At 43.3% G+C, this 20,988-nt stretch overlaps 1 protein-coding gene across 1 annotated transcript; it reads right to left on the bottom strand.

The window, feature by feature from the left end:
* Positions 1-470: 470 nt before the first annotated feature.
* stk17b (serine/threonine kinase 17b (apoptosis-inducing)) lies at positions 471-20,587 on the bottom strand. Its single transcript, XM_030758008.1, has 7 exons — positions 20,068-20,587; positions 13,526-13,738; positions 10,540-10,678; positions 9,358-9,484; positions 8,985-9,033; positions 3,696-3,875; positions 471-3,285 (listed from the first exon to the last, which is right to left on the bottom strand). The coding sequence occupies exons 1-7, from the start codon at positions 20,187-20,189 to the stop codon at positions 3,045-3,047; spliced, it is 1,071 nt and encodes a 356-aa protein (XP_030613868.1). The 5' UTR covers positions 20,190-20,587; the 3' UTR covers positions 471-3,044.
* Positions 20,588-20,988: the final 401 nt, after the last annotated feature.

The raw sequence follows: 20,988 nt of genomic DNA, 5'->3' as shown, positions 1-20,988 counted from the left end.
GGCCAACTTCCCTCCATGCTGCCTTGAGCCTCCTCATCACTTATAGCTAAGCACCTCAAGAATTATTGTATTATTATAGTAATTATTGTCCATAGTACTGCATATCACATAGTCGTGATAATTAACCTAACCAGTTAACCAGTAACTGCACGTTTTGGACTGTGGGAGGAAACCCTCAATGGTCCAAGGTGGAATCGAACCCAGGCCTAGATGTCATTCTAGTTGTGAGGCAGTCGTGCTAACCACCACGCCACCATGCTGCCTTGTCTCTACATAGTCACATATCCACAATAAAAAACCTCTACATTTTTTTTTAAACATAGTTTTTAGGGGCCCCTTTAACGAGTTACTGTTTTCTGGTACTCACTGACACTGTTCCCTGCATGAACTCTCAGCTCTGCAGGAGCAGCAGGGGGCAGCGTGGAGCTGGAAACGATCAACAGAGGACACACACACTTTATTTTCTACAGTCTTTAATGAGCTTTTCCAGTTTGTTTTGTGACGCCTAACATTAGCCTGAAGCTAATCAGAATACAAATAATTTTCTTAGTAATTTCAGATGCAATCAGAACGCTCATACATTAATAATAAAAATCATAAAAAGCAGAATAAAGGTAGATTGACATTTATTTGTGCTTGTGGCTGGTATCACTCTGACATACAGTAATCCTTCAGTCTCAAGACAACAAAGAGGAACGCTGAGTGACATCAGCGGCGCTCACACAAAGAGCGCTCGCACACGCCGAGGCCGCCGAGTGACGAGAACAACAGCAGCTGTACAAAAACGACAGCGGTTACAGCACAAGTCTGAGACAATGGTCCAATCGGGCATCTGCACCAAAATGACGTCAAACCCATCTGCCCCGCAGATTCATCAACCTCCTAATCTTTTATTCTCAGAGCAGACAGACTCGTCAGGTTCAAGCTTATTTCCTTTACAGCAGCTCCAATCGCCTGACATCAGTCCGCTCGTTTACAGTGTGGCGTTCCAGTTTTAAAGGACGACAGCACGGCCCAGCCTCCCACACACACAGAGGCCTTTGTGCTGACAGCAACAACAAACACACAGTGTGGTCCCGTTCGGGTTTGGCACCTAAAAATAAGACCAGAGGAATGTTTTCTCTGGAGGTTAAGAGCTGCCGCTTTCTGAGGTCAGGATTTGTTGTTGGTGGCACCTCGACTCGCCGACGGTGAAATCATCATCCCTACTTTCTCATCATCACCTCTCTACAGCATCACAACTTTTTCACAACCATCAGGACATACTTCTTCCCATAATCACGCTTCCTGTTTAATCACCTCCTTCCTCTCTAAAACCCATCTGACACCTCTGTTTCCCCACTTTACTTCACTTCCCCGAACCACCTCAAAGACTAATCCTCGCTTTCGTCACCTGAATCTCTGCTTATAAGACACGTGAGCACATTATTTACATAAAAAATAGAAGTCCAGCACATAAATAACAACAATAATAATAATAATAATAATAATAATAATCAGCTTGTGAGAATAACATTAAGAATAGAAAACAGAGTGAGCAGCAGCCCTGAGATGAGATCTCGAGGCACCCGGACCTGCGGAGGACTGCAGGAGCTCGAGCTGAAGGCAGGCTGAGGCCTCGGCACAAACTAAGTGCTAAAGTTTCTCCTCTAAGAGGAACTCGCAGCTCAGGGAGGAAATGGTTTGAGTAAGTGCGGGTGTGGCTGACTCATCCCTTTATATTTCACGCTTTTACTGCAGCCAGAAATTTCATAATAACCTAAAGACAGATCAACACTGAGAGGTGGATTGTTAAGTTATTAAAAAGGAGCTTTCTATAAGAACCTGAGCTACTTTTAACCCTCGATGTGAAGCACACAGGGAGGAAATCAAACGCTGACATCAAGTTAAAAGGCAAACGTGCAGGAAAATCTTTCACTAGTGGATACAGGCGTGTGTGTGTGTGTGTGTGTGTGGGGTGCTCACTGATAATCCAACTTTGGCAGAAGAAGCCCGACTCTAAAATACTGACATTGATAAACGCTTCATTGCAGATTTTCTATTGTTTCATATTTAAATTCTCGTGGTTTTTTTTTTTAAGCTCTGTAGGAGTGCGAACATTTATATTCATGTTGAATTTGACTTCCTCACAGAAACCAGAGGAAAACCCCTGAAATGAATCCAGTGGTTGAACCTTTGTGGTAAAATATCCGATTACTGAGCTGGAAAAAGGAAAATTTAAGTTGCTAATTGAGCTCCAGAGGGACAAACACACTAATTTTGTTACTTGTATCCACTTTTGAAGGATTTATCTGCAGCAGTAATAAGGAATGTGTGGCCCACATCTGGCAGTAACTCAGCAACAAGCAACCTTACACAAGCCAGATGTGAAACGACCCTCACCCTAACCCTGTACCACATCTGGCCCACACAGCAGCTGCTGTAACTGAGCCATAAGTGCTAGAAGCAGGTCCGATCAGGCCTGAATGTGGCTGCTATCTGACTTTAATGTCATGGAGAAACGACCCTGACACGGGCAGCGGCGAGTTTTATGTACAAACAGAAACCTGAAACTGGTTTCTCACAATAAGCTGCTGCCTCTTTTAAACATGCAAATAAAGACATGATCTCACTTCCTCATAGCAGAGGTGCTAATCTCCACATCTCACATTTCTGCTGAAGCACAAGTGCAACTAAACGCAGCTCCGGGTGATTTAAAGGCAAACAATCCAGATGTGTTGCATAGATTTCCCTGGAAGTCCTCAGGAGTGGCCTTCATCAGCACAGAGCAGGTTTCATGCAGTCCTTCAAACGCAGATCAACAGTGACAGGAAATTAAATATGAGCTTAAACACACCCCGTTAACTGAGACAGACTGTACAGTTTGAACAGCAACACATCGGAGTTTAGCCGGTTATCTTTGGTTTGAGTGGATCAGTATAAACAGACTGGTGAGTGGTGGGCGGCACGCTGCTGGTTTCCAGGAGACTTAAAACCATTTAAAAGCTCAGAGGAAGAAGCGACCGCTGCTGCCTCTTCATCCTCCTCCTCTTTATTTTATAGCTTCAAAAGTCACCGTCCACAGCAGCGAGCGTCTCCTCCTCGAAGCGAAACCTTTTTGTGTAAGAGTGGGGAGACTCCAGGAAGTTCTCCTTGTCTTCGGGGTCTTCGGGCGGGGCCGCCCACTTGGCGCCGCAGCTCCTGGTGCGGAAGGCGGCGGCGGCGGCGGGGTCCGGGCTCATGCAGATCTGCGGCTGCTGCCACAGCCAGGGGTGGCTCATACAGTCGACAGCGCTGGGTCGGTCCCTGCGGTCGAAACACAGAAAGTCCAACGATTAGACGCATGCGTGGCAGAGAGCTAAACCTCTGGAATAACTGCTGGCAGCTGTTGGTGTTTCACCGGTTTTCACCGGACACTCAATCTAAATCTTTGTGTTTTTCTGATGTATTAAAAAGCAGCTCAGAGAAAATATCTTTCAACCACATTTCTTCCTTTATAAGTTAACTATTTTCATCAGCAGTTTTTTTTGTGGATGCATGTCGTTACGCTCAGCTTGCTGCCTGATGAGTGAATCCTTCACACACCAGTGAAAATGCTCTAAAATAAAACATGACGTGAGACAGAAAAACATCTGTCATGATGAACATTTTCATTTTCATCTCTCTGTTAAGTGGAAGTGGGAGTGATGCTCACACACGCACACATGTTTACTCACTCGGGCACTTTGACCAGCAGCTTTCGGATGAAGTCCATGGCGAGCTCGGACACCCTGGAGAAGGTCTCCCTGCTGTAGTCCACGTTGACCTGGGACACGTTCAGATACGTCTCCTGCTTGTCATCCCCAGCAAACGGAGACTCGCCCGTCACCAGCATGTAGGTGATAACACCCACACTCCTGAGAAACACACACACACACACGATGCATCAGAACATGGAGAGTCTGGGGGTAAATAACACTGGGGCAACTGATCTGAAATAATCTCAGAAAACAACAAACATGCTCCGTTCTCATCATTTTTGCCACCACAGGAGTGGGAAGTGTTAAATTAATACCCACCCTGCCAAAGATCACCTTCACTTTCAGGTCCAGTTTGTGATGTTTTTAAAATAAGGCTGTGTGTGTCCTCAGAAGTCGACAACAAACCGATTCTTTCAAATCACCACAAATGAATATTTTACATTTTCACCCCCCCCCGCCCAAAAAAGAATGATCTCCAAATTCAGTCACAGCTCCACAAACGCAAACAATGTTTTGCTCTGTGGATTCGAGACGCTTCGGAGAACTTGGACAAACAGTAATCTCGTTGTCTCCGTCACACCAGGCCAGAGCGAGGTTTGCTCAACTCCAGGAAGAACAGATGCTTTTACGTCTACCAGGGATTCTGGCTGCCGCAGGCCATTAAGATGATCTCCAGCTGAAGTCAAAGTCTGCAGCGTGTCCATTTATTTCTGCTGCTCTGAAACATTCAGTGTATCATGTATGATGATTTCACCAGTTTCCAAATTGTTAAGGGATCAGCATCCAGCACATGTTCCCTGAGATGAGCCCAGCAGCCTGCCAGGTCTGAACATCGAGGAATCTTTACCACCACCACAGAGGTTTGTTAGCTGGATTAGTCTGGAAAAAATTGGTCTGGCCCAACCTGGAATAACTTCCAGGATCTGGATGCAAGGATTTTTGGAACGATTCTTCATCGTTGGAGAAAACTGGGCATCTTTTGTGAAATCTTCACAAAATTAAGCCGCGTACGCACTGAAGCGATTTGCTCGTCGTGCTTTGAAGCTGATGGCCGGACGCTTGCAGACATTCCCGGCTCCGGTTGCCTCTAATGTATTTACTGCTAGGTCAAATGTCAATCAACAGTATTCCTCACTGTCAGTGGTAGTCGTTTCAGTCACTCGGATGGAAGTTGAGATCTTTGGTCCTCAACTTTGGTCCTGTCCACTTCCTGTCGGCCATAGTTGCTTGAAGTTGCAGAATGTCACTTTCTGTGGTCCCTGGTCTGTGTGCGCATCTTACGTTTACATTACGGTTACATTACTTCCTCATCATGCTGGAAGTGAGAAATTAAGTAGCGATAGTCTCTGGAGCTTGAAAAAGGCGACTGGACTTCTTTTTGTTTCTTGAAGACGTTTCACCTCTCATCCGAAAGGCTTCTTCAGTTCTCAACCAAATGGTGGAGAGACCCAGGTATTTAAACCCCTGTGGGCGTAGTCCCCTGGAGGTGGTTATGACCCTCTATTGATCATGTGCTGGAACACATGTGCCCAGGTGTGAAGGGGGCGTGGGTCATATTTAATCAGTGGTTTCAGTTGAAACCAACTTAGGACTCCGCTCCATTGTTTCCTGTGGCCTATTGAGGTCACTGGAACAAAGGTGTGAATGGGGGTTGAGACGTCTGGGAAGGGAGCTCAGGACAGCACTGTAAGCGGGGGAAAGTTGGTGACGTAATCCACCTCCTCTGTTCAATGATGGTTGTTCACAGTGGACATAGATGGCTTCTTTCACTCCTCTTTCAAACCATCTGTTTTCCCTGTCCAGAATGTGGACATTGGCATCCTCAAAAGAGTGCCCTTTTTCCTTCAGATGCAGATGTACTGCTGAATCTTGTCCTGTCGAGGTGGCTCTTCTATGTTGTGCCATTCGTTTGTGAAGAGGCTGTTTGGTTTCACCAATGTAGAGGTCCGAGCACTCTTCACTGCACTGAACAGCATACACTACATCGCTGATCTTGTGTTTGGCGGGTTTGTCCTTGGGATGAACCAGTTTTTGTCTTAGGGTGTGACTTGGTTTGAAGTATACTGAGATGTCATGCTTGGAGAAAATTCTTCTGAGTTTCTCTGACAAGCCTGACACATATGGGATGACAATGTTGTTCCTCTTGTCCTTCCCATTCTCTGTAGTTTGTGTTTGGCCTTCATTCCTGTGCATCTTAGCTGATTCTGAGCTTTTTCAAGCTCCAGAGACTACTATGACCTGGATGACTGAGAATCTACACAGACATATTGCCTTGCACTTTGGGAGGAACACCCTTCAATTGGTGCGGGAGTATGAAAGGGACTCAAGAAAGCTAGCGGACTACAGGAACCACCTTCGTTTCAACTTGAGATGCAGACAGTCCAGACTGGTTCCCAAGAGTTTGCACCTTGGGTCCACAGTAAAAGGACATAGAGCTGACCAAATTCTATGGAGAGCACAGAACCACCTTTTAAGTGAAAGGATAAGACAGGTCCATTTCACCATAGATGCACTCCAGAACAAAATCCACCAGACTCAGCAGAAACTCTCATCACTCTTACCTCACACCATCGCAGAAGAAGTTTCTACATTTGTGGACAAAGCCCAGCTCGCACAACACATCAAAGGCAAGGAAAGACAACTACGTAAATTTCAAACTCTGCAAACCAAGGCATACCATTCATCTGTTAACAAACAGGACGACACGATAAGCAATGGAAACCAAGGAAAGTGGGTGAAGAACCTATCAGACAGGGTCCTCACCAAACCAGAAGAAAATGTGCTAGCCAAAGGACTCAACTTTGCCATAGCCCCACAACAGCTTCCTATAGTAGACGTCATCACAGCAACAGAAACCGCTATAAGGAATAACAAACTTTCTCATCCTGTAGCAGAACAGATCAGGATGAAAGTTTCAGCCACTCTCTCCAGTGCAAGACTTCCTCCATCCAACCTCACCATTCAGGAGAAGAAGGCCATCACAGCCCTAAGCAAGGATCAAAACATCACCATACTGCCAGCCGACAAGGGGAGGTGCACGGTTGTGCTGAATTCATCGGATTACCACAACAAAATTACTACACTCCTCAGTGACAACAATACTTATGAGGTCTTGAGACGTGATCCCACAAGCAACTACAAGAAAAAAGTTGTTTGCTGCCTGCAACAACTTGAAAAGGAAAAAGCCATTGACCGCCCCACTTACTACCGCCTGTACCCTGGAGAAGCCACTCCATGCATTTATGGACTCCCAAAGATCCACAAAGAAGGAGTCCCACTTCGACCCATTATCAGCAGTATAAACTCGGTCACCTACAACATTTCCAAACACCTCGCCACCATCTTATCCCCGCTTGTTGGCATCACACCCCACCACATTGAAAACTCTACAGATTTTACTAACAAGGTCCAGAATCTTGTACTGGATCCAGATGAAACCATGGTGTCCTTTGATGTGGTTTCACTTTTCACTTGCATACCTACAACTGAGGCAGTGGAGACCGTCAGAAGACGACTACAGGAAGACGATTCCTTACTGAACAGAACCACCTTCACCCCAGATCAGATTTGTGCACTTTTAGATCTCTGCCTTACCACAACATATTTTAAATACAATGATGGATTCTACAGACAGAAGCATGGATGTGCCATGGGCTCCCCAGTGTCTCCCATTGTAGCCAACCTTTACATGGAGGAAGTGGAAAGTAAAGCTCTTGGTTCTTTCAAAGGGACGGCACCTAGCCACTGGTACAGATATGTAGATGACACCTGGGTCAAAATCAAAACCCGAGAAGTAGAAGCCTTCACTCGTCACATTAACTCAGTGGATAAATACATACGTTTTACCAGGGAGGACACCAGAGATAACAAGTTACCATTCCTGGACTGTGCGGTGCTTATCGAGGAAGATGGAAGCCTCAACATTGAAGTTTACCGGAAGCCCACACACACAGACCAGTATCTCCTCTTTGACTCCCACCACCCTCTGGAACACAAACTTGGGGTGATCAGGACCCTACAACACCGTGCGGAAAGTGTTCCCTCTAAGGCAGAAGGGAAGCATAAGGAACACACACACATTAAGAAAGCCCTCAAAACATGCGGTTACCCCAACTGGGCCTTCATCAAATCAGCTAAGATGCACAGGAATGAAGGCCAAACACAAACTACAGAGAATGGGAAGGACAAGAGGAACAACATTGTCATCCCATATGTGTCAGGCTTGTCAGAGAAACTCAGAAGAATTTTCTCCAAGCATGACATCTCAGTATACTTCAAACCAAGTCACACCCTAAGACAAAAACTGGTTCATCCCAAGGACAAACCCGCCAAACACAAGATCAGCGATGTAGTGTATGCTGTTCAGTGCAGTGAAGAGTGCTCGGACCTCTACATTGGTGAAACCAAACAGCCTCTTCACAAACGAATGGCACAACATAGAAGAGCCACCTCGACAGGACAAGATTCAGCAGTACATCTGCATCTGAAGGAAAAAGGGCACTCTTTTGAGGATGCCAATGTCCACATTCTGGACAGGGAAAACAGATGGTTTGAAAGAGGAGTGAAAGAAGCCATCTATGTCCACTGTGAACAACCATCATTGAACAGAGGAGGTGGATTACGTCACCAACTTTCCCCCGCTTACAGTGCTGTCCTGAGCTCCCTTCCCAGACGTCTCAACCCCCATTCACACCTTTGTTCCAGTGACCTCAATAGGCCACAGGAAACAATGGAGCGGAGTCCTAAGTTGGTTTCAACTGAAACCACTGATTAAATATGACCCACGCCCCCTTCACACCTGGGCACATGTGTTCCAGCACATGATCAATAGAGGGTCATAACCACCTCCAGGGGACTACGCCCACAGGGGTTTAAATACCTGGGTCTCTCCACCATTTGGTTGAGAACTGAAGAAGCCTTTCGGATGAGAGGTGAAACGTCTTCAAGAAACAAAAAGAAGTCCAGTCGCCTTTTTCAAGCTCCAGAGACTACTATGACCTGGATAACTGAGAATCTACACAGACATAAGTAGCGATAGCTGCTCCTCTGCAGCTCTGCTTTTCTATTTCTGATCAGTGCAACGACCCTACTCACGCTGAAGAACCCTCCACCCTCTGGGCTACAGCCACCGCTCCTACCAACCTTCCAAAATGTCAGTAAGACAGAAAATAACCTCGTAATGATGTGTTAGTTCTAAAAAGGGTGACTCTCCCATGATGGCACAGCCAGTTTAAGGGTGTAATGGGTTAAATCAGACAGACTCACCAAAGGTCAGTCGCTGTTGTGATCGGCTCATAGTTGAGGATCTCTGGAGCTGAACGTGAAAGCGAAGAAGAAAAAGTAAAAGTCAGCTGTCAGTCAAGACTGTGAGTAATTTCTTGGATTATTTCATGACTTGTTTTCTTTCATATATTTCAGATGCGTCACCCATCGACTCTCACTGGAGCTGGCATAGGAAAAAGTACATGTTGAGTAAGAAGTAAGAATGCACGATCCCTTCTTACACAACATGTACATTTTATTACTGCATGACATGATGTGAATGACAGTTTTCTTTAAGGAAGTGTGAAATGTTTGTTAATAAACCAGAAAGAGCCCACAGTTAACTGGGATCTTTGTTTTATGAGCGTCACCTTACCCACGTATTCAGGTGTGCCAAGAATCTCTCTGAGCTCTCCGACCGCTCCCAGTCTGCGTGCCAGGCCGAAGTCCACGATCTTTATGTCTCCAGGAGGCAACAGGCTGGTCAGGAGGATGTTCTGCGGCTGAGAGAGGCGGAGAGGGAACACAGTGAAAGCAGGAAGTGCTCGAGGGACAAAACTCACTTCTGATTGCAAAACCCACCTTCTGATGAATGCTGTCTCTGCACTGTTATTTAATTAAATACACCAGCTGTACAACCACGACTATTGTGATTGCATCACTCTCTACAAAACAGGCTGAGTACGTTTAGTATGGGACTGCACTGTAATCAGTGTATGAATAAGACTTTAAATGAAATTTAAGACCAAACCTGCACACATGGAAGCTGAAAATGTGCTCGTTTACAGTGAATGCACTGATGCCAGCAAGTACTTAAGTTCTCCTTTGTTTGTTGGGTTCGCTCGGTTTGCCTTTGTTTGCATAGCTAACTTGCTGTGTCACTGTGGTTCATCACTTTATGATCAGGCCTGAGTTTAAAGGGCCCAGTAAAAAACTCACTTTGTCAAACAATCTTGTGTGTTCCTAAGATCTAACCAGCTTGGTCCCTCACGCCCACCATAACTGATTTTAGGAAAATATAATATATATTTTTTTGTTTGTCATGTAACAGCTGTGTCTGACAGTGATGACAGCTTTATGCTGACATGGAAAAACCCTCGTATGAGTAAAGTATTAAGAAAAGGCGTCTGCTAGCATTTGGTCATTCCCTATTAGAAATCAGTCAGATCTGGAAAAGTTTCCACCTGACCCCACCTGATTTACTTGAAGCCCCTCATAAAAACAGGGGATAAGCACATGAAATCTTCTCATAGATCAAACATCCAGGGTACCAGTGCTTGTTTCCGGTGCAGGTTATTCAAACCAGGTGGGGGACACTCACTGGTCTGACCCAGATGTCGCAGCAACAAACCCCCTCCACACCCCGCTGCCGCTGCAGGCTCTGTTTCCACCTGTAATCCTGATTCTGGGCTTAACTGTGGCATCAAAATAGGAATTTGGGATTTTGAGTGCTTTAAAAAAGGAAACGCCCAAGGACTTAAAGTTAAGTCTGTGGTGAGGTGAGCAAACCTTTAAAAATAGATTCACTTTGGTTGGATGTGTGTGTGTGTGTGAATACCTTGAGGTCTAAGTGGACCAGGTTCCTCTGGTGGAGGTAGTGGACTCCCTCCAGTGTCTGCCTGATCAGGCGGATGATCTGGGCCTCAGGCAGGAGCTCCTCAGAAACACAGTGGTCAAATATCTCTCCGCCGGCCGCGCTGCATGAAGAGGAAACCAGAAGAAATGTCTAGTGAAATATGAAACACGGGGCTGTGTGTGTGTGTGTGTGTGATTTTCCACAGACGAAAACAGAAATGCATTTATGGATTACAGGGTGGCGCGGTGGTTTCAGTGGCCAGCCCACAGCCAGAGGGACACAGGTTTGATCCTGCGTGTTCTGGCAAGGTTTAATTGAGCAAGACAGGAACCTCCTTCCTGCTTAGTCACTGTAAAAACACTGCAGATACAGACTGGAGCCCTAAAAGGGTACAAAGTTTTACTACAGCTCAGATAACCAGGGCTTCTAATCAGCTGTCTCTGAGTTTGAACTGAAAACCTTGTTACTGTAATTGCAACCAGACTTTCACAGGTAAATCGCCAGTAAGAGTTAAGAACAAGCTTAAAGGTGAAAAAGAAAAAAAGCTGTAATAACTGGCTTGTTTTAGACGGAGGTAAAGCTCAAGGACATCCAGGGGTGAGCCCTAAGGTGGGTCTGAGGTGTCCTCCACTACACTCACTTTCAAGCTTTAGCGGCTAATTACTCTGCAGATTTAGTTCCAGACATTCCCCAAATTCAGACTGTCATGGCCCCTTTCCCAATCTGGAATTCTTCTTCCCACTCAACCCTTGAATGATACGATTTCCATCTTTGTGTTTTTATTGATTAATTTTAGTTCAGTCTCTTTGCAAATGTAAATTTTTAAATGGTACTTTTAAACAAAATTATGATTTTTTTAACATTTATTTATTGTAGCCACGAGGAGGCTGCTGATTAAAACTATGAATATAAAAATAAATGGTGGTATTTTATTATAGATGAAGCTACCCAGCATTATATAAATTAATGAAGATTACCAGCTTTAAAACTCAAACCTACTGGACCTACCCATCCTGGATGGATGTTGGATCCCAGTCTCAATAAAACTTAGTTTTGTAAGTATGTAAAAGCTCCAAAATTTAGCCCTAATTTCTAGTTTATAGTTGCTGCACCTAGTTTTGGATTTTAGCTTAGTGTGTAATGACAGCGTGTTCCTCATCAAGCATGAAGAATTCTGATGGAAAGCAAAGAGATGAGAGATAAATGGCTAAAAATACTCGAGGACGGAGAAATGAAAAACTCCAGCATGAGCCGGAGAAACTGAGAAAGCAGAAACTGGACTGGATGCATGTAAAGGCATTTCTAAACAGATGGAGGCACCGATAGACTGCATAGATGCTGGATTATGATCTGGGTGCTGTTCTAGAAAGCAGTGAGTTTAATCCTGAGGTGAAGGAAATCCTGGGATTTCTTCTCCTGCTTACTGCAGGTTTCCTCCTCCTGCTTCACCTGAAGCAGCTGAATGATGCTCGGCTTCGTTTCCTCGTTCACAACAGTCGACGTTAAAGCTCATATTAGAGCTTTAACATCGCCCAAGTTCATTCATCATATTTAACATGCACACTGTCTTTAAAGTACGGGCAGAAACAACAGTCACCAGAGATTGTGCATTTATTAAAAACACAATAAAATCTAAAATCTGCATCTTTCTAACTTTAGACTGCTGTGACACAATCAACCCACAATGACTCTGTGCTGTGCTATGTAACAAACCTTTGCATTTCCTTGTTATTTGTGGCTATTACAGAATAGTTTGCATGCAAATCCTGCATGAAAAAAAAAAAAAACAGAGCAGTAAAAACAATCTTCACTATCAGTTTTATGACTCATGGATCCAAAATATTCATTTGCTGGTCTCTAACGAGGAGCGCCATCATGCTGGAAAATGAGAGACTGTCACCAACTTTCTCCTGGATCAATGGAAGAAGTTGATCAATACTCTTTGAAACTTGTTCTTCACTATATCACAGAAACAGCTTTTACTTTGAAAGGAAAGAGTCTCTATTTTGGGTTAGCATCACACTTTCCACAGTTTTACCGTGGCTCAGCGAGCAGCTTTCTACACCAACCACAACAAGCACCTGCAGGGAGGTTTCCGGTGCAGCACCGATTTCACCTGCTTCCAGCCACGCAGCCCAGGAAATCCACATTTTTCCCAACTGGTCTGTCGGCCTTCAGTGACTAAGATGGAAACGCCTTGGCTCCACACTGAAACTCATCCATACTCCTATCATCACTGCATTAAAAAGGAGGCTCTGCTCTTTATTTACACGTTGCCATGGTGAATCTTGGCATTGGTGATCCACTGATGATAGATTTATCTCATTATGAAAGCCCGATCTTAACTCGGGCTGAGCGCACTCAGAGTGAATTGATCTAACTCCTGAGTTTCCACTTTCAGAGTTTAACGTTGGAGTTGGTTGAAACTGGCCTTTTTTTAAAAAAAATCCACAGTCTTAGATCAACAAAGTGAGCTGTTTGTGCCGTCTCTGCCCTTCAGAAGGGATTAAAGTGTCTCCAGTGACTATTACAGGTGTGGCCAGAAAAAAGCAGAGCAGTTCACTTCAACAAGCCTGCATGTATTCTTAATTCTAATCTTGCAGTTTCTGTTTTGATTGTACAAAAAGACAAATGGCGGCGCAGACAAAGGACGCGAGGTTCGTTTGAAAAGATCTTTAAACAGGAAAGGTTAAGAGGTCAGGAGGAAGAGGATGCCAGCCCAGGTCACCTTCAGCTCAAGCTTCCAGCGTGTTCCTTTAGGCTTCAAACAATTCCTGATAAACCTGTTATGAAGGATGAGCTGTGTGTTAATGTGTCTGCTCCTTGAGACTGGACAAACAGGACTCTGCCCTCATACAGGTGTTTACAGGAGCTCACTGCTGATTTGGCGTGTTTGTGGAAAACAGAAGCGCTAAAGGCGAGAAGATGAATTAAATAAGATGCATCAAATATAAAATTAAAAACTCACTATTCCAGCACTAAGACGATGTCGTGATCTGTCTCGTAAGCGGCGTGCAGGTTGACCACTCGGGGGTTGTTACGCGCCATCTCCAGGACGGCCATCTCGTGGATGACCTCTGCTCGGCAGTCGCGACCTCTCCTCCTCTTCTTTAGGAACTTGGCAGCAAACACTTTCCCCGTGGCTTTCTCCACACACCGCTTCACCACAGCAAACTTCCCCCTGAGAGGAACAAAAAGCAAACAGGACAAAAATACACAAACTGAAGTTTGATATTTGGATATGGATTAAACAGGAAGTGCTCGGGTGAAGCTGCAGCAGATTGTATTTGGTTTAAGTGGAAACCTCCAGAGCTGTGAAGTGCCAAAGAATGCAGTTCCTCTGACGTCCACAGGAGGCTCCCATGTTAAACTTTACAGCAGAAATAAACATGTTTACAGCCTGATAGTTAAAAAAAGGTCTCTATATTCTTATACATACATATACAAAAATGTACGCACAGCCTTTTTTTCAGGCTCAAAACGGGTCTTTGGTGGCAAGTAAACAGAGATCTTTATATTTATATTTTATTTTTGTCCCTTTTATAAAACAAAAAGTTTATTTAAGCTATTTTTGCATAATTTCTATCACAGTCCTGGTGATTTTCCTTTGACGTAAACAGAAAGTTTCATTTTTTTCTGTGCAGGAAAACCCCCGATGGAGTCTGTGGTTGGAGTTATTATCCAGCGTAATGTTAATTTGGACTGCTGAATGCCTCCAACATGACTTATTATTAACTTTACCCGATACAACTCAAATAAAACTAATGATAAACATGTTGCAGTTATGTTGAAAATGCTGATTAATGTGCTGTCCAGTCTTTGTGACGCAGTATCTATTTGTGATAAAGGTGTTATACAAATACAGAAGTGCATTAGATAAAAGGCTGCGCGTGCGTGTGTGTTTGTTTGTGTTATCTAATGCCAGTACATTTCCAATAGCCTGTTGCTATGTCTTGTGACTATGGTAACCGCTTGTCTTATTTAGGTCATTAAGTTTTTATTTTAGACATATTTAGTCTCTGTTGTGAGATTTAATACACAAAGTCTTTGGTTAAAGCTCATCTCTTAACTGCTGTTCACTTTACTTTATTACATTTTTTTTAGAGCACTTTAAACAAAGGAACTGTAACAAAGTGCTGTACAATCAATACACTTGTACATTCACAAAACACAGAACAAGCTAAAAGCAACAGTCTTAACTCCAAACGGCCAAACGGTAAAAATGGGTCTTAAGAAGAGTCTTAAAAGTAGATCGTAAAGGAGCACTCCTAATATATGATGGAAGGTCATTCCACAGTTTAGGAGCAGCAATACTGAAGGCTCTGTCTCCTCTGAGTTTAAGCTTTGACCTAGGTACTCTCAGGAGTAGTTGGTCAGCTGACCTGAGCGAACGAGTCAGAGTATATGGGTCAAGAAGCTCAGAGAGATAAAAAGGAGCAGAGCCATGTAGGCATTTAAAAGCAAGTAAAAGGATCTTATATTGAATTCTAAAATGTACTGGCAGCCAGTACAGGGGTAATATGTTCTCTGTTTTTCACTCTAACCGAGCAGCACCGTTCTGAACCAGCTGTTCAGATAACCAGCTGTTCAGATAACCAGCTGTTCAGATAACCAGCCCTCTCTGGGTTCTCTAGGAGAATCAATTTCTGGCAGATTTACTGCTGAAAAGCCGACACCGAGCCAGGAAACGTCCCCACACCAAAACCATCTGATTCTGATGTTTGGTGCTCAGCAGCTAACCTGCAGCTGCCTACAAGATTTAAAGTAATTAACATGAAAAACAGATGTACAGTAAAATAAAAGGAACCTGTGGCTCTCACTTCTATATTTTCATTCTTCGACTCTTTGAGTAGCTCTGCATGACTCACTGTTCAAAATAACCCTTATTTATTTCACGGTGGGCCTCGGTGCAGCTCCACGCTCATTTTAAGACATCTTTCTTCTGATTGGCTGCTCATCATAAACAACAGGGTTGAACCTGAAATAATCATGTTAGGGAGATCCCCGCTCTATGACATCACATGGAGCCAGGAGCAGAAAAACTGGTCTGAAACAGAGTTTGGAGCCATCACAGGATTACTGACATTATATTTGAAACTTTGGCCATGTTTAATATGAGCATCCACCAATGGAAGAAAAGATATGACAGAAGAAGTCCCCTTTAAAGAGACTTGCCAAAAAGTTGGGTGTGGTTTTTTTTTTGTTTGTTTTTTTTAAACAACGACAGTCATTTCAGTTGATACTGCACATGGAAAAATGGTGATTAATGTGTCTTTAATTCCATAACAACCAACAGAAGCATTCATAAAAAAAATGTAACTGACATTTTCATTCTGACACATAAATAAATGATCAGACAGAGAGAAAAGACCCTTGTTTAGTCATAGCTGAGAAATGACTGTTTAAATGTAAGATTAACACCCATGTGCCAGCCATGTTCTAGTCTGTGGGTTTTAACACATTTCACACCAGAACTTCCTGTTTAGACAAATCACAAAGCGGCGAGCAGAAGTAGCCCGCGCCGGTTCTGCTTTCTTAAGTCTGCTTTCCACATGTGCTCGTTTCCTTCCTCCTGCAGACTAACCCCGACTACGCTAACGCTCTGCCTGACACATCGTGACTTCGAACACACCTCGGGCTTGTCGGGATATGATCATCAGCTGTCCGTGGTTGCCATGGTCGCACACAAACATATGACAAAGGTCTCCTTTTATACCGAGGCTTCAAATTTTCCCACCGTTGTACGGTAGAGTCACAGCTCCTGGTCAGACTTACAGGCCAGAGTCCAAATAATAATAACATAAGTGCATTACACTGCATGACTTGATCTGAGCTATTCAGCCAGCAAAAGCAGAAAGAGTCGGTGTATCAGTACCAACACACAGATCACTGACATTATCTCTCCTTCTTCTGTGTATTATTGAGCGATTTGGTTTTGTCTTATTTATCTTACTGAGCGTTCCTCCTTTGTTTAAGCCATTCTGTTAGAGGTTGTGTTTAATGTTTTGGTTGTAGTGCAGGAATTTCCCAAATTTTGGGATGTGTTATTTTATCTTAAATATGATGCAAGGCATCATCCTTCATGTGACAAGGTAGCACATTGGCTCAGCTCTTCCTGTTTATTAACACTTTATGCTAAAAAAAAATACTGTCTGTGGAGTAGATGCAGAAAAGTAATAAACACAGTTTATATTTATTCATATAACTGTTTTCTGTTTTCATGCTGTATAACCTCAGCCTCTATTATTTAACCTTCTACCTGCTTATTAAATGATGACGCATCGACTCTGTTTCAAGTGTCTCTCGTCTTTTTAACGTGCTGAGCTGATTTGGGTCTTTTTTTTCTTTGTTTAAACTGTTTTATATTCGCACTAACACTCACGAGCAGCACGGCTAAGTGTTTAAAAAGTCACAGTGAACATTAGAAGTGTCCTGGCTCGTGAGCCGACTAAGATTTCAGGGTGGACGTTAAGATTAGGATCAGAACTGTTTCGCTGTGAGGGATCCAAACCATGCAGCGACATATTAATTACCAACCTCATGTTTGGATGAATCATCACGGATTCAAGTTTGATCCTTTTTCTCTGTCTTTTTCCTGCCATATTTGGCATTTTGTCTCCACCCAATAATTTAACCCTCATCCTACATCTCCCTTGGAATTTCTTTATCTAAGGGAACAACAAATTAAGGATAGCTAATCTATGTTTTTATGGTCTTATTTGATTCTTATTTCTCTCTGTGCATTTCCTTTTCGTGTCGCGGTAAATGTTAAAACTGGTAACTGTTACTTTAGGTGTGGCTTCAGCAGGAATGCATCCACGGATTAACACGGCTCTTTTTGAGTCACACCTCAATCTTCGAGACTTTTGAAAGTGTGAGAAATGATCTCAATAAGTGGGATGAGGAACTGACATTAAACCATCTCCAGCTGTCAGTACTTAATGCTTCAACTACACCATACTGTCACTGACACAACAGAAATATCAGAAGGAAACTGCAGACATGGTGTAAGAGCTCCTTTGCACAACTTTCTGAAAATCTCCACCTGCCAGTTTAGGGCAGATTAAAGCTACTACACCTTTCTGTGCAGAGGCTAAAATCCAGCTACTTGTTGTGAATATGAACTCAGGCCTTAAATCCTAAGAATCTTAATAAGATATGATTTATTACAAACAAAGTTGGGAAATACCCGATGCTGTGAAAGTCCTGGAAATTCTTGTTGAGATCAGGTTAGTTTCATTTTAGCTGTTGCACAGATCAGTCAGAACCAGCCTGCTAAAAAGGCCCATTTAGCCCCTGTGATGGTAAAAGCTTAGATTTTGGAGATGCCAGCTGTGCTACACAGGAGTACAAATGTCTGGAAAGTTAAATGATTTAGAAAAAACCCTAAATGTGACACGTTTCACCCACTCTACTGTGGCCTGGAAATTTTAAACATGCATCTAATGACAGTCAAGTCAATGAATATAGAACAGTAAGATCTATGTGAAGATCTCAGGCTGTTTTCTAAATTAAATTATACTTCCTGTTGTCTGGCACAGGGCAAAGGTTGTCTTTATGGCGTCTGAAACCTTCGCCCTGGTCCAGCGGAATGATTTTAGACTGTATTTCATTACAGTTACAGAAAGGGAAACATTTGTTCGGGTTTTTTTTTTTTTAGAGATCAGTCCCAGCTGTTTGTGCCCACGCTCTAAAATGAGTCTGATATGTTTATTTTAGCTAATCATGTTTTACTCACTATAACCCAGCTTCAGGCTTTTCCTGCTGGGCTTTGGAGGATGACTGCACTCATGTGTTACCTTAGCTAACAGATGTTTACGAGTCTACTGTTATTTTAGTCTCTTTGGTGGGCACCAACATTTATTATATTCAGGAAACTGTGGTATTATTAGTAATTATCCTCTTGAAACTGTTGTAAAAGGGCACAGGATGCGCTAACATTTATATTTCTCATATTTTGCTGCATGTTGAAAGCCAACTTGGTAAATTTAATTAATAAATATGACCCTTTGATATGTGAAAATGTAATATTTATGAACAATGTTTACTGTATAATTCCAACCACAATCCAGCTCCACGACCACTTCAAAAAGTTTATAACCACATGTAGCCACTTCAGGTTTACACAATCTTCCAACTAGAGGAAACACTTTTGGTAAATTTCAATCTACAGCATTTGTTTTTTGCTTAAAGTGGGATTTATTATCTGCGTTAAATATATGCCACAGGCACATCACAGCCTCAGACTCACAGCACATTTTACTCTGTAGCCTGATGCGAACCTCGAGAGACCTGCAAGACTGAAAACCTCCTTTCTAAACGAGACATTAATGACCCGGCACAGTGCTCGTGTGTATTTATGTGAGACTGCACAATTATTCCAGTTTTTGGTCCAGCTCACTTTCAGGATGTAGCTAATGTGTCTGATCTCTACAACAGCAATCATTTCATGTCTTTTAAAGAAATTAGGACTTTAAATATCTCCAAATGCAAAGTTTCCTATTAGCCAGGCAGTCCAATAGTTTGAAACGTCCCTCCCAGTCTATGTTAGAAAATTCTTGCATTCTGAAGGGCAGGCCATTATTAAACCAATATATTACCCGCACTGAGGGCAGATTGAAAGATGATTTACCCGAGGAACAGTGGTTACAATTTACAAACATGCTCTTTAGTTCAATCCCAAACTGTAAACGCATATTCTCAATAATATAAATAGACAATAAACTGCTCCATCTGGGCTGCATTGCTTCAGCACTAATATTCCTGGCAGTTAAATTAAATGTAATTACCAGGAAGGACTAAAAATGTCAGGTCTTTACTTAACTTCTGCTTTTTGGAAGCCAAACTGTGACCAGCTCACGCATTAAAGAAACAAGCAGGAAAGCAGGGAGCTAAGCCGCATGCATACACCTGCGTGCATACACCTGCGTGTGCCTTCTTGCTCGGCTTTGTTAGAACAGTGACAATCAAATAAAGAAATGCTTGGAAAAACACTGACGTGCACCTAACTGGAAATTCAAGTACGCGCCATGTTTTTACACTTGATTGACAGTTTTTAATTTTTCCTATACAACTGGGATAAACACCGATAAAAGCTACAGCTGCTAGAATATATGCACTGTCCCTAAATAAACACCAACACAGTGATTCAGCTCCGCTGTCACATCAGATCCAGGAAATCCTTCATAGCTCTTACAGTGCGACACATCTGTCCATCAGAGAAACATCTGTCCTCTCATGGAGAGAGCCACTTTATTAATGTCATCTGACATTTGCTTTGCTGATTGTGAGATATTTCATTTTCCCATTTATGCTATTAGCAGTCGATACGACACCGCCTGTGCCGCTGACAGCACTTCTCTGTACCTGTGCCCTACAAATACAGTACTACAGATATATATGTGGTAACCCTGTAAGTTAAGTGGTGACAATGTCATCTCTACTACAGAAACTGAGTCCCTGGCTGTGCAGTGTCAGGTACAGCTCCCAGGTGTAGTCTGGAGGACTCACCTGCCCAGCTCTCCGGTGATCTCGTACACACTCTCCAGCGGCTCCGTGGTGATCGGGGTCTGGATCTCGCCGAGCAGCCCGGCGGAGAGTCCGCTGCGACTGTCCAGCCGCCTCCGAGACATCTTCCACTCCTCCTCGGCCCTGCTTCCCGGCTGAAAACGCCGCCAAACGCTGAGCAGCTGAGAGGCGGACAGTGAAAGTGGCCCAAACTAACGTTACGGTGCTCGCTCCGCCGCAGTTACATGTTAGTGTTACTGTTAGCTCCGGGTCACCGCGCCGCCGATCAGCTCCGGTTAGCTCAACTGTCGCTAACTTAGCTCGACGGCACTTAAAAAGTGACTTAAACCGATTTTCCTCAGCCCAAGAAAAGAGAAGCTGGAGTCTACAAAGTCCGCACTCGCTGGATGTTAACACAAAAAGTGTCCGAACTGCCGCTGCGGCCGGCTGTTCGTCCGCTCACTGACTTTATCCGCACAGTTTGCGATCATTTTCACATCCCTCTGTTTGACACTGTCGACGCGTCAGTCCACCGCGCATGCGCACTGCTTTGTGTTTCGTTCAAAGTTTGAATAGTGGACGTAGCAGATCTATGGCGGCCTATTTATGACATTAAAGTTCATAAAGGACATAAATAAATAATCACAATAATAAAACGTTGTACTGTCTAAGTCAAAAGTATGAGAGTCAAAATAATTAAGAATGTTTGTGAAATAACAAATTTGTATTATAAATACGAGAACTTAAGTCCAGTTTGACTTTTCAGTTTTACAATTACTTTAATAGCACTTTGACTTAGTTTGACATAAATTTGACATACTATCTAAAAATGGTGACTTCTATTAACTAAATAGCTTTGAGATGGAAAATGCCAATCATGAAATGACTCTAAAAAAAACACTTATAAATAAATAATTTAAGATG

This window comes from Archocentrus centrarchus, chromosome 21 (assembly GCF_007364275.1).
Source record: "Archocentrus centrarchus isolate MPI-CPG fArcCen1 chromosome 21, fArcCen1, whole genome shotgun sequence".
Lineage (NCBI taxonomy): Eukaryota > Metazoa > Chordata > Actinopteri > Cichliformes > Cichlidae > Archocentrus > Archocentrus centrarchus.
This window is presented reverse-complemented; position numbering and strand designations above follow the sequence as displayed.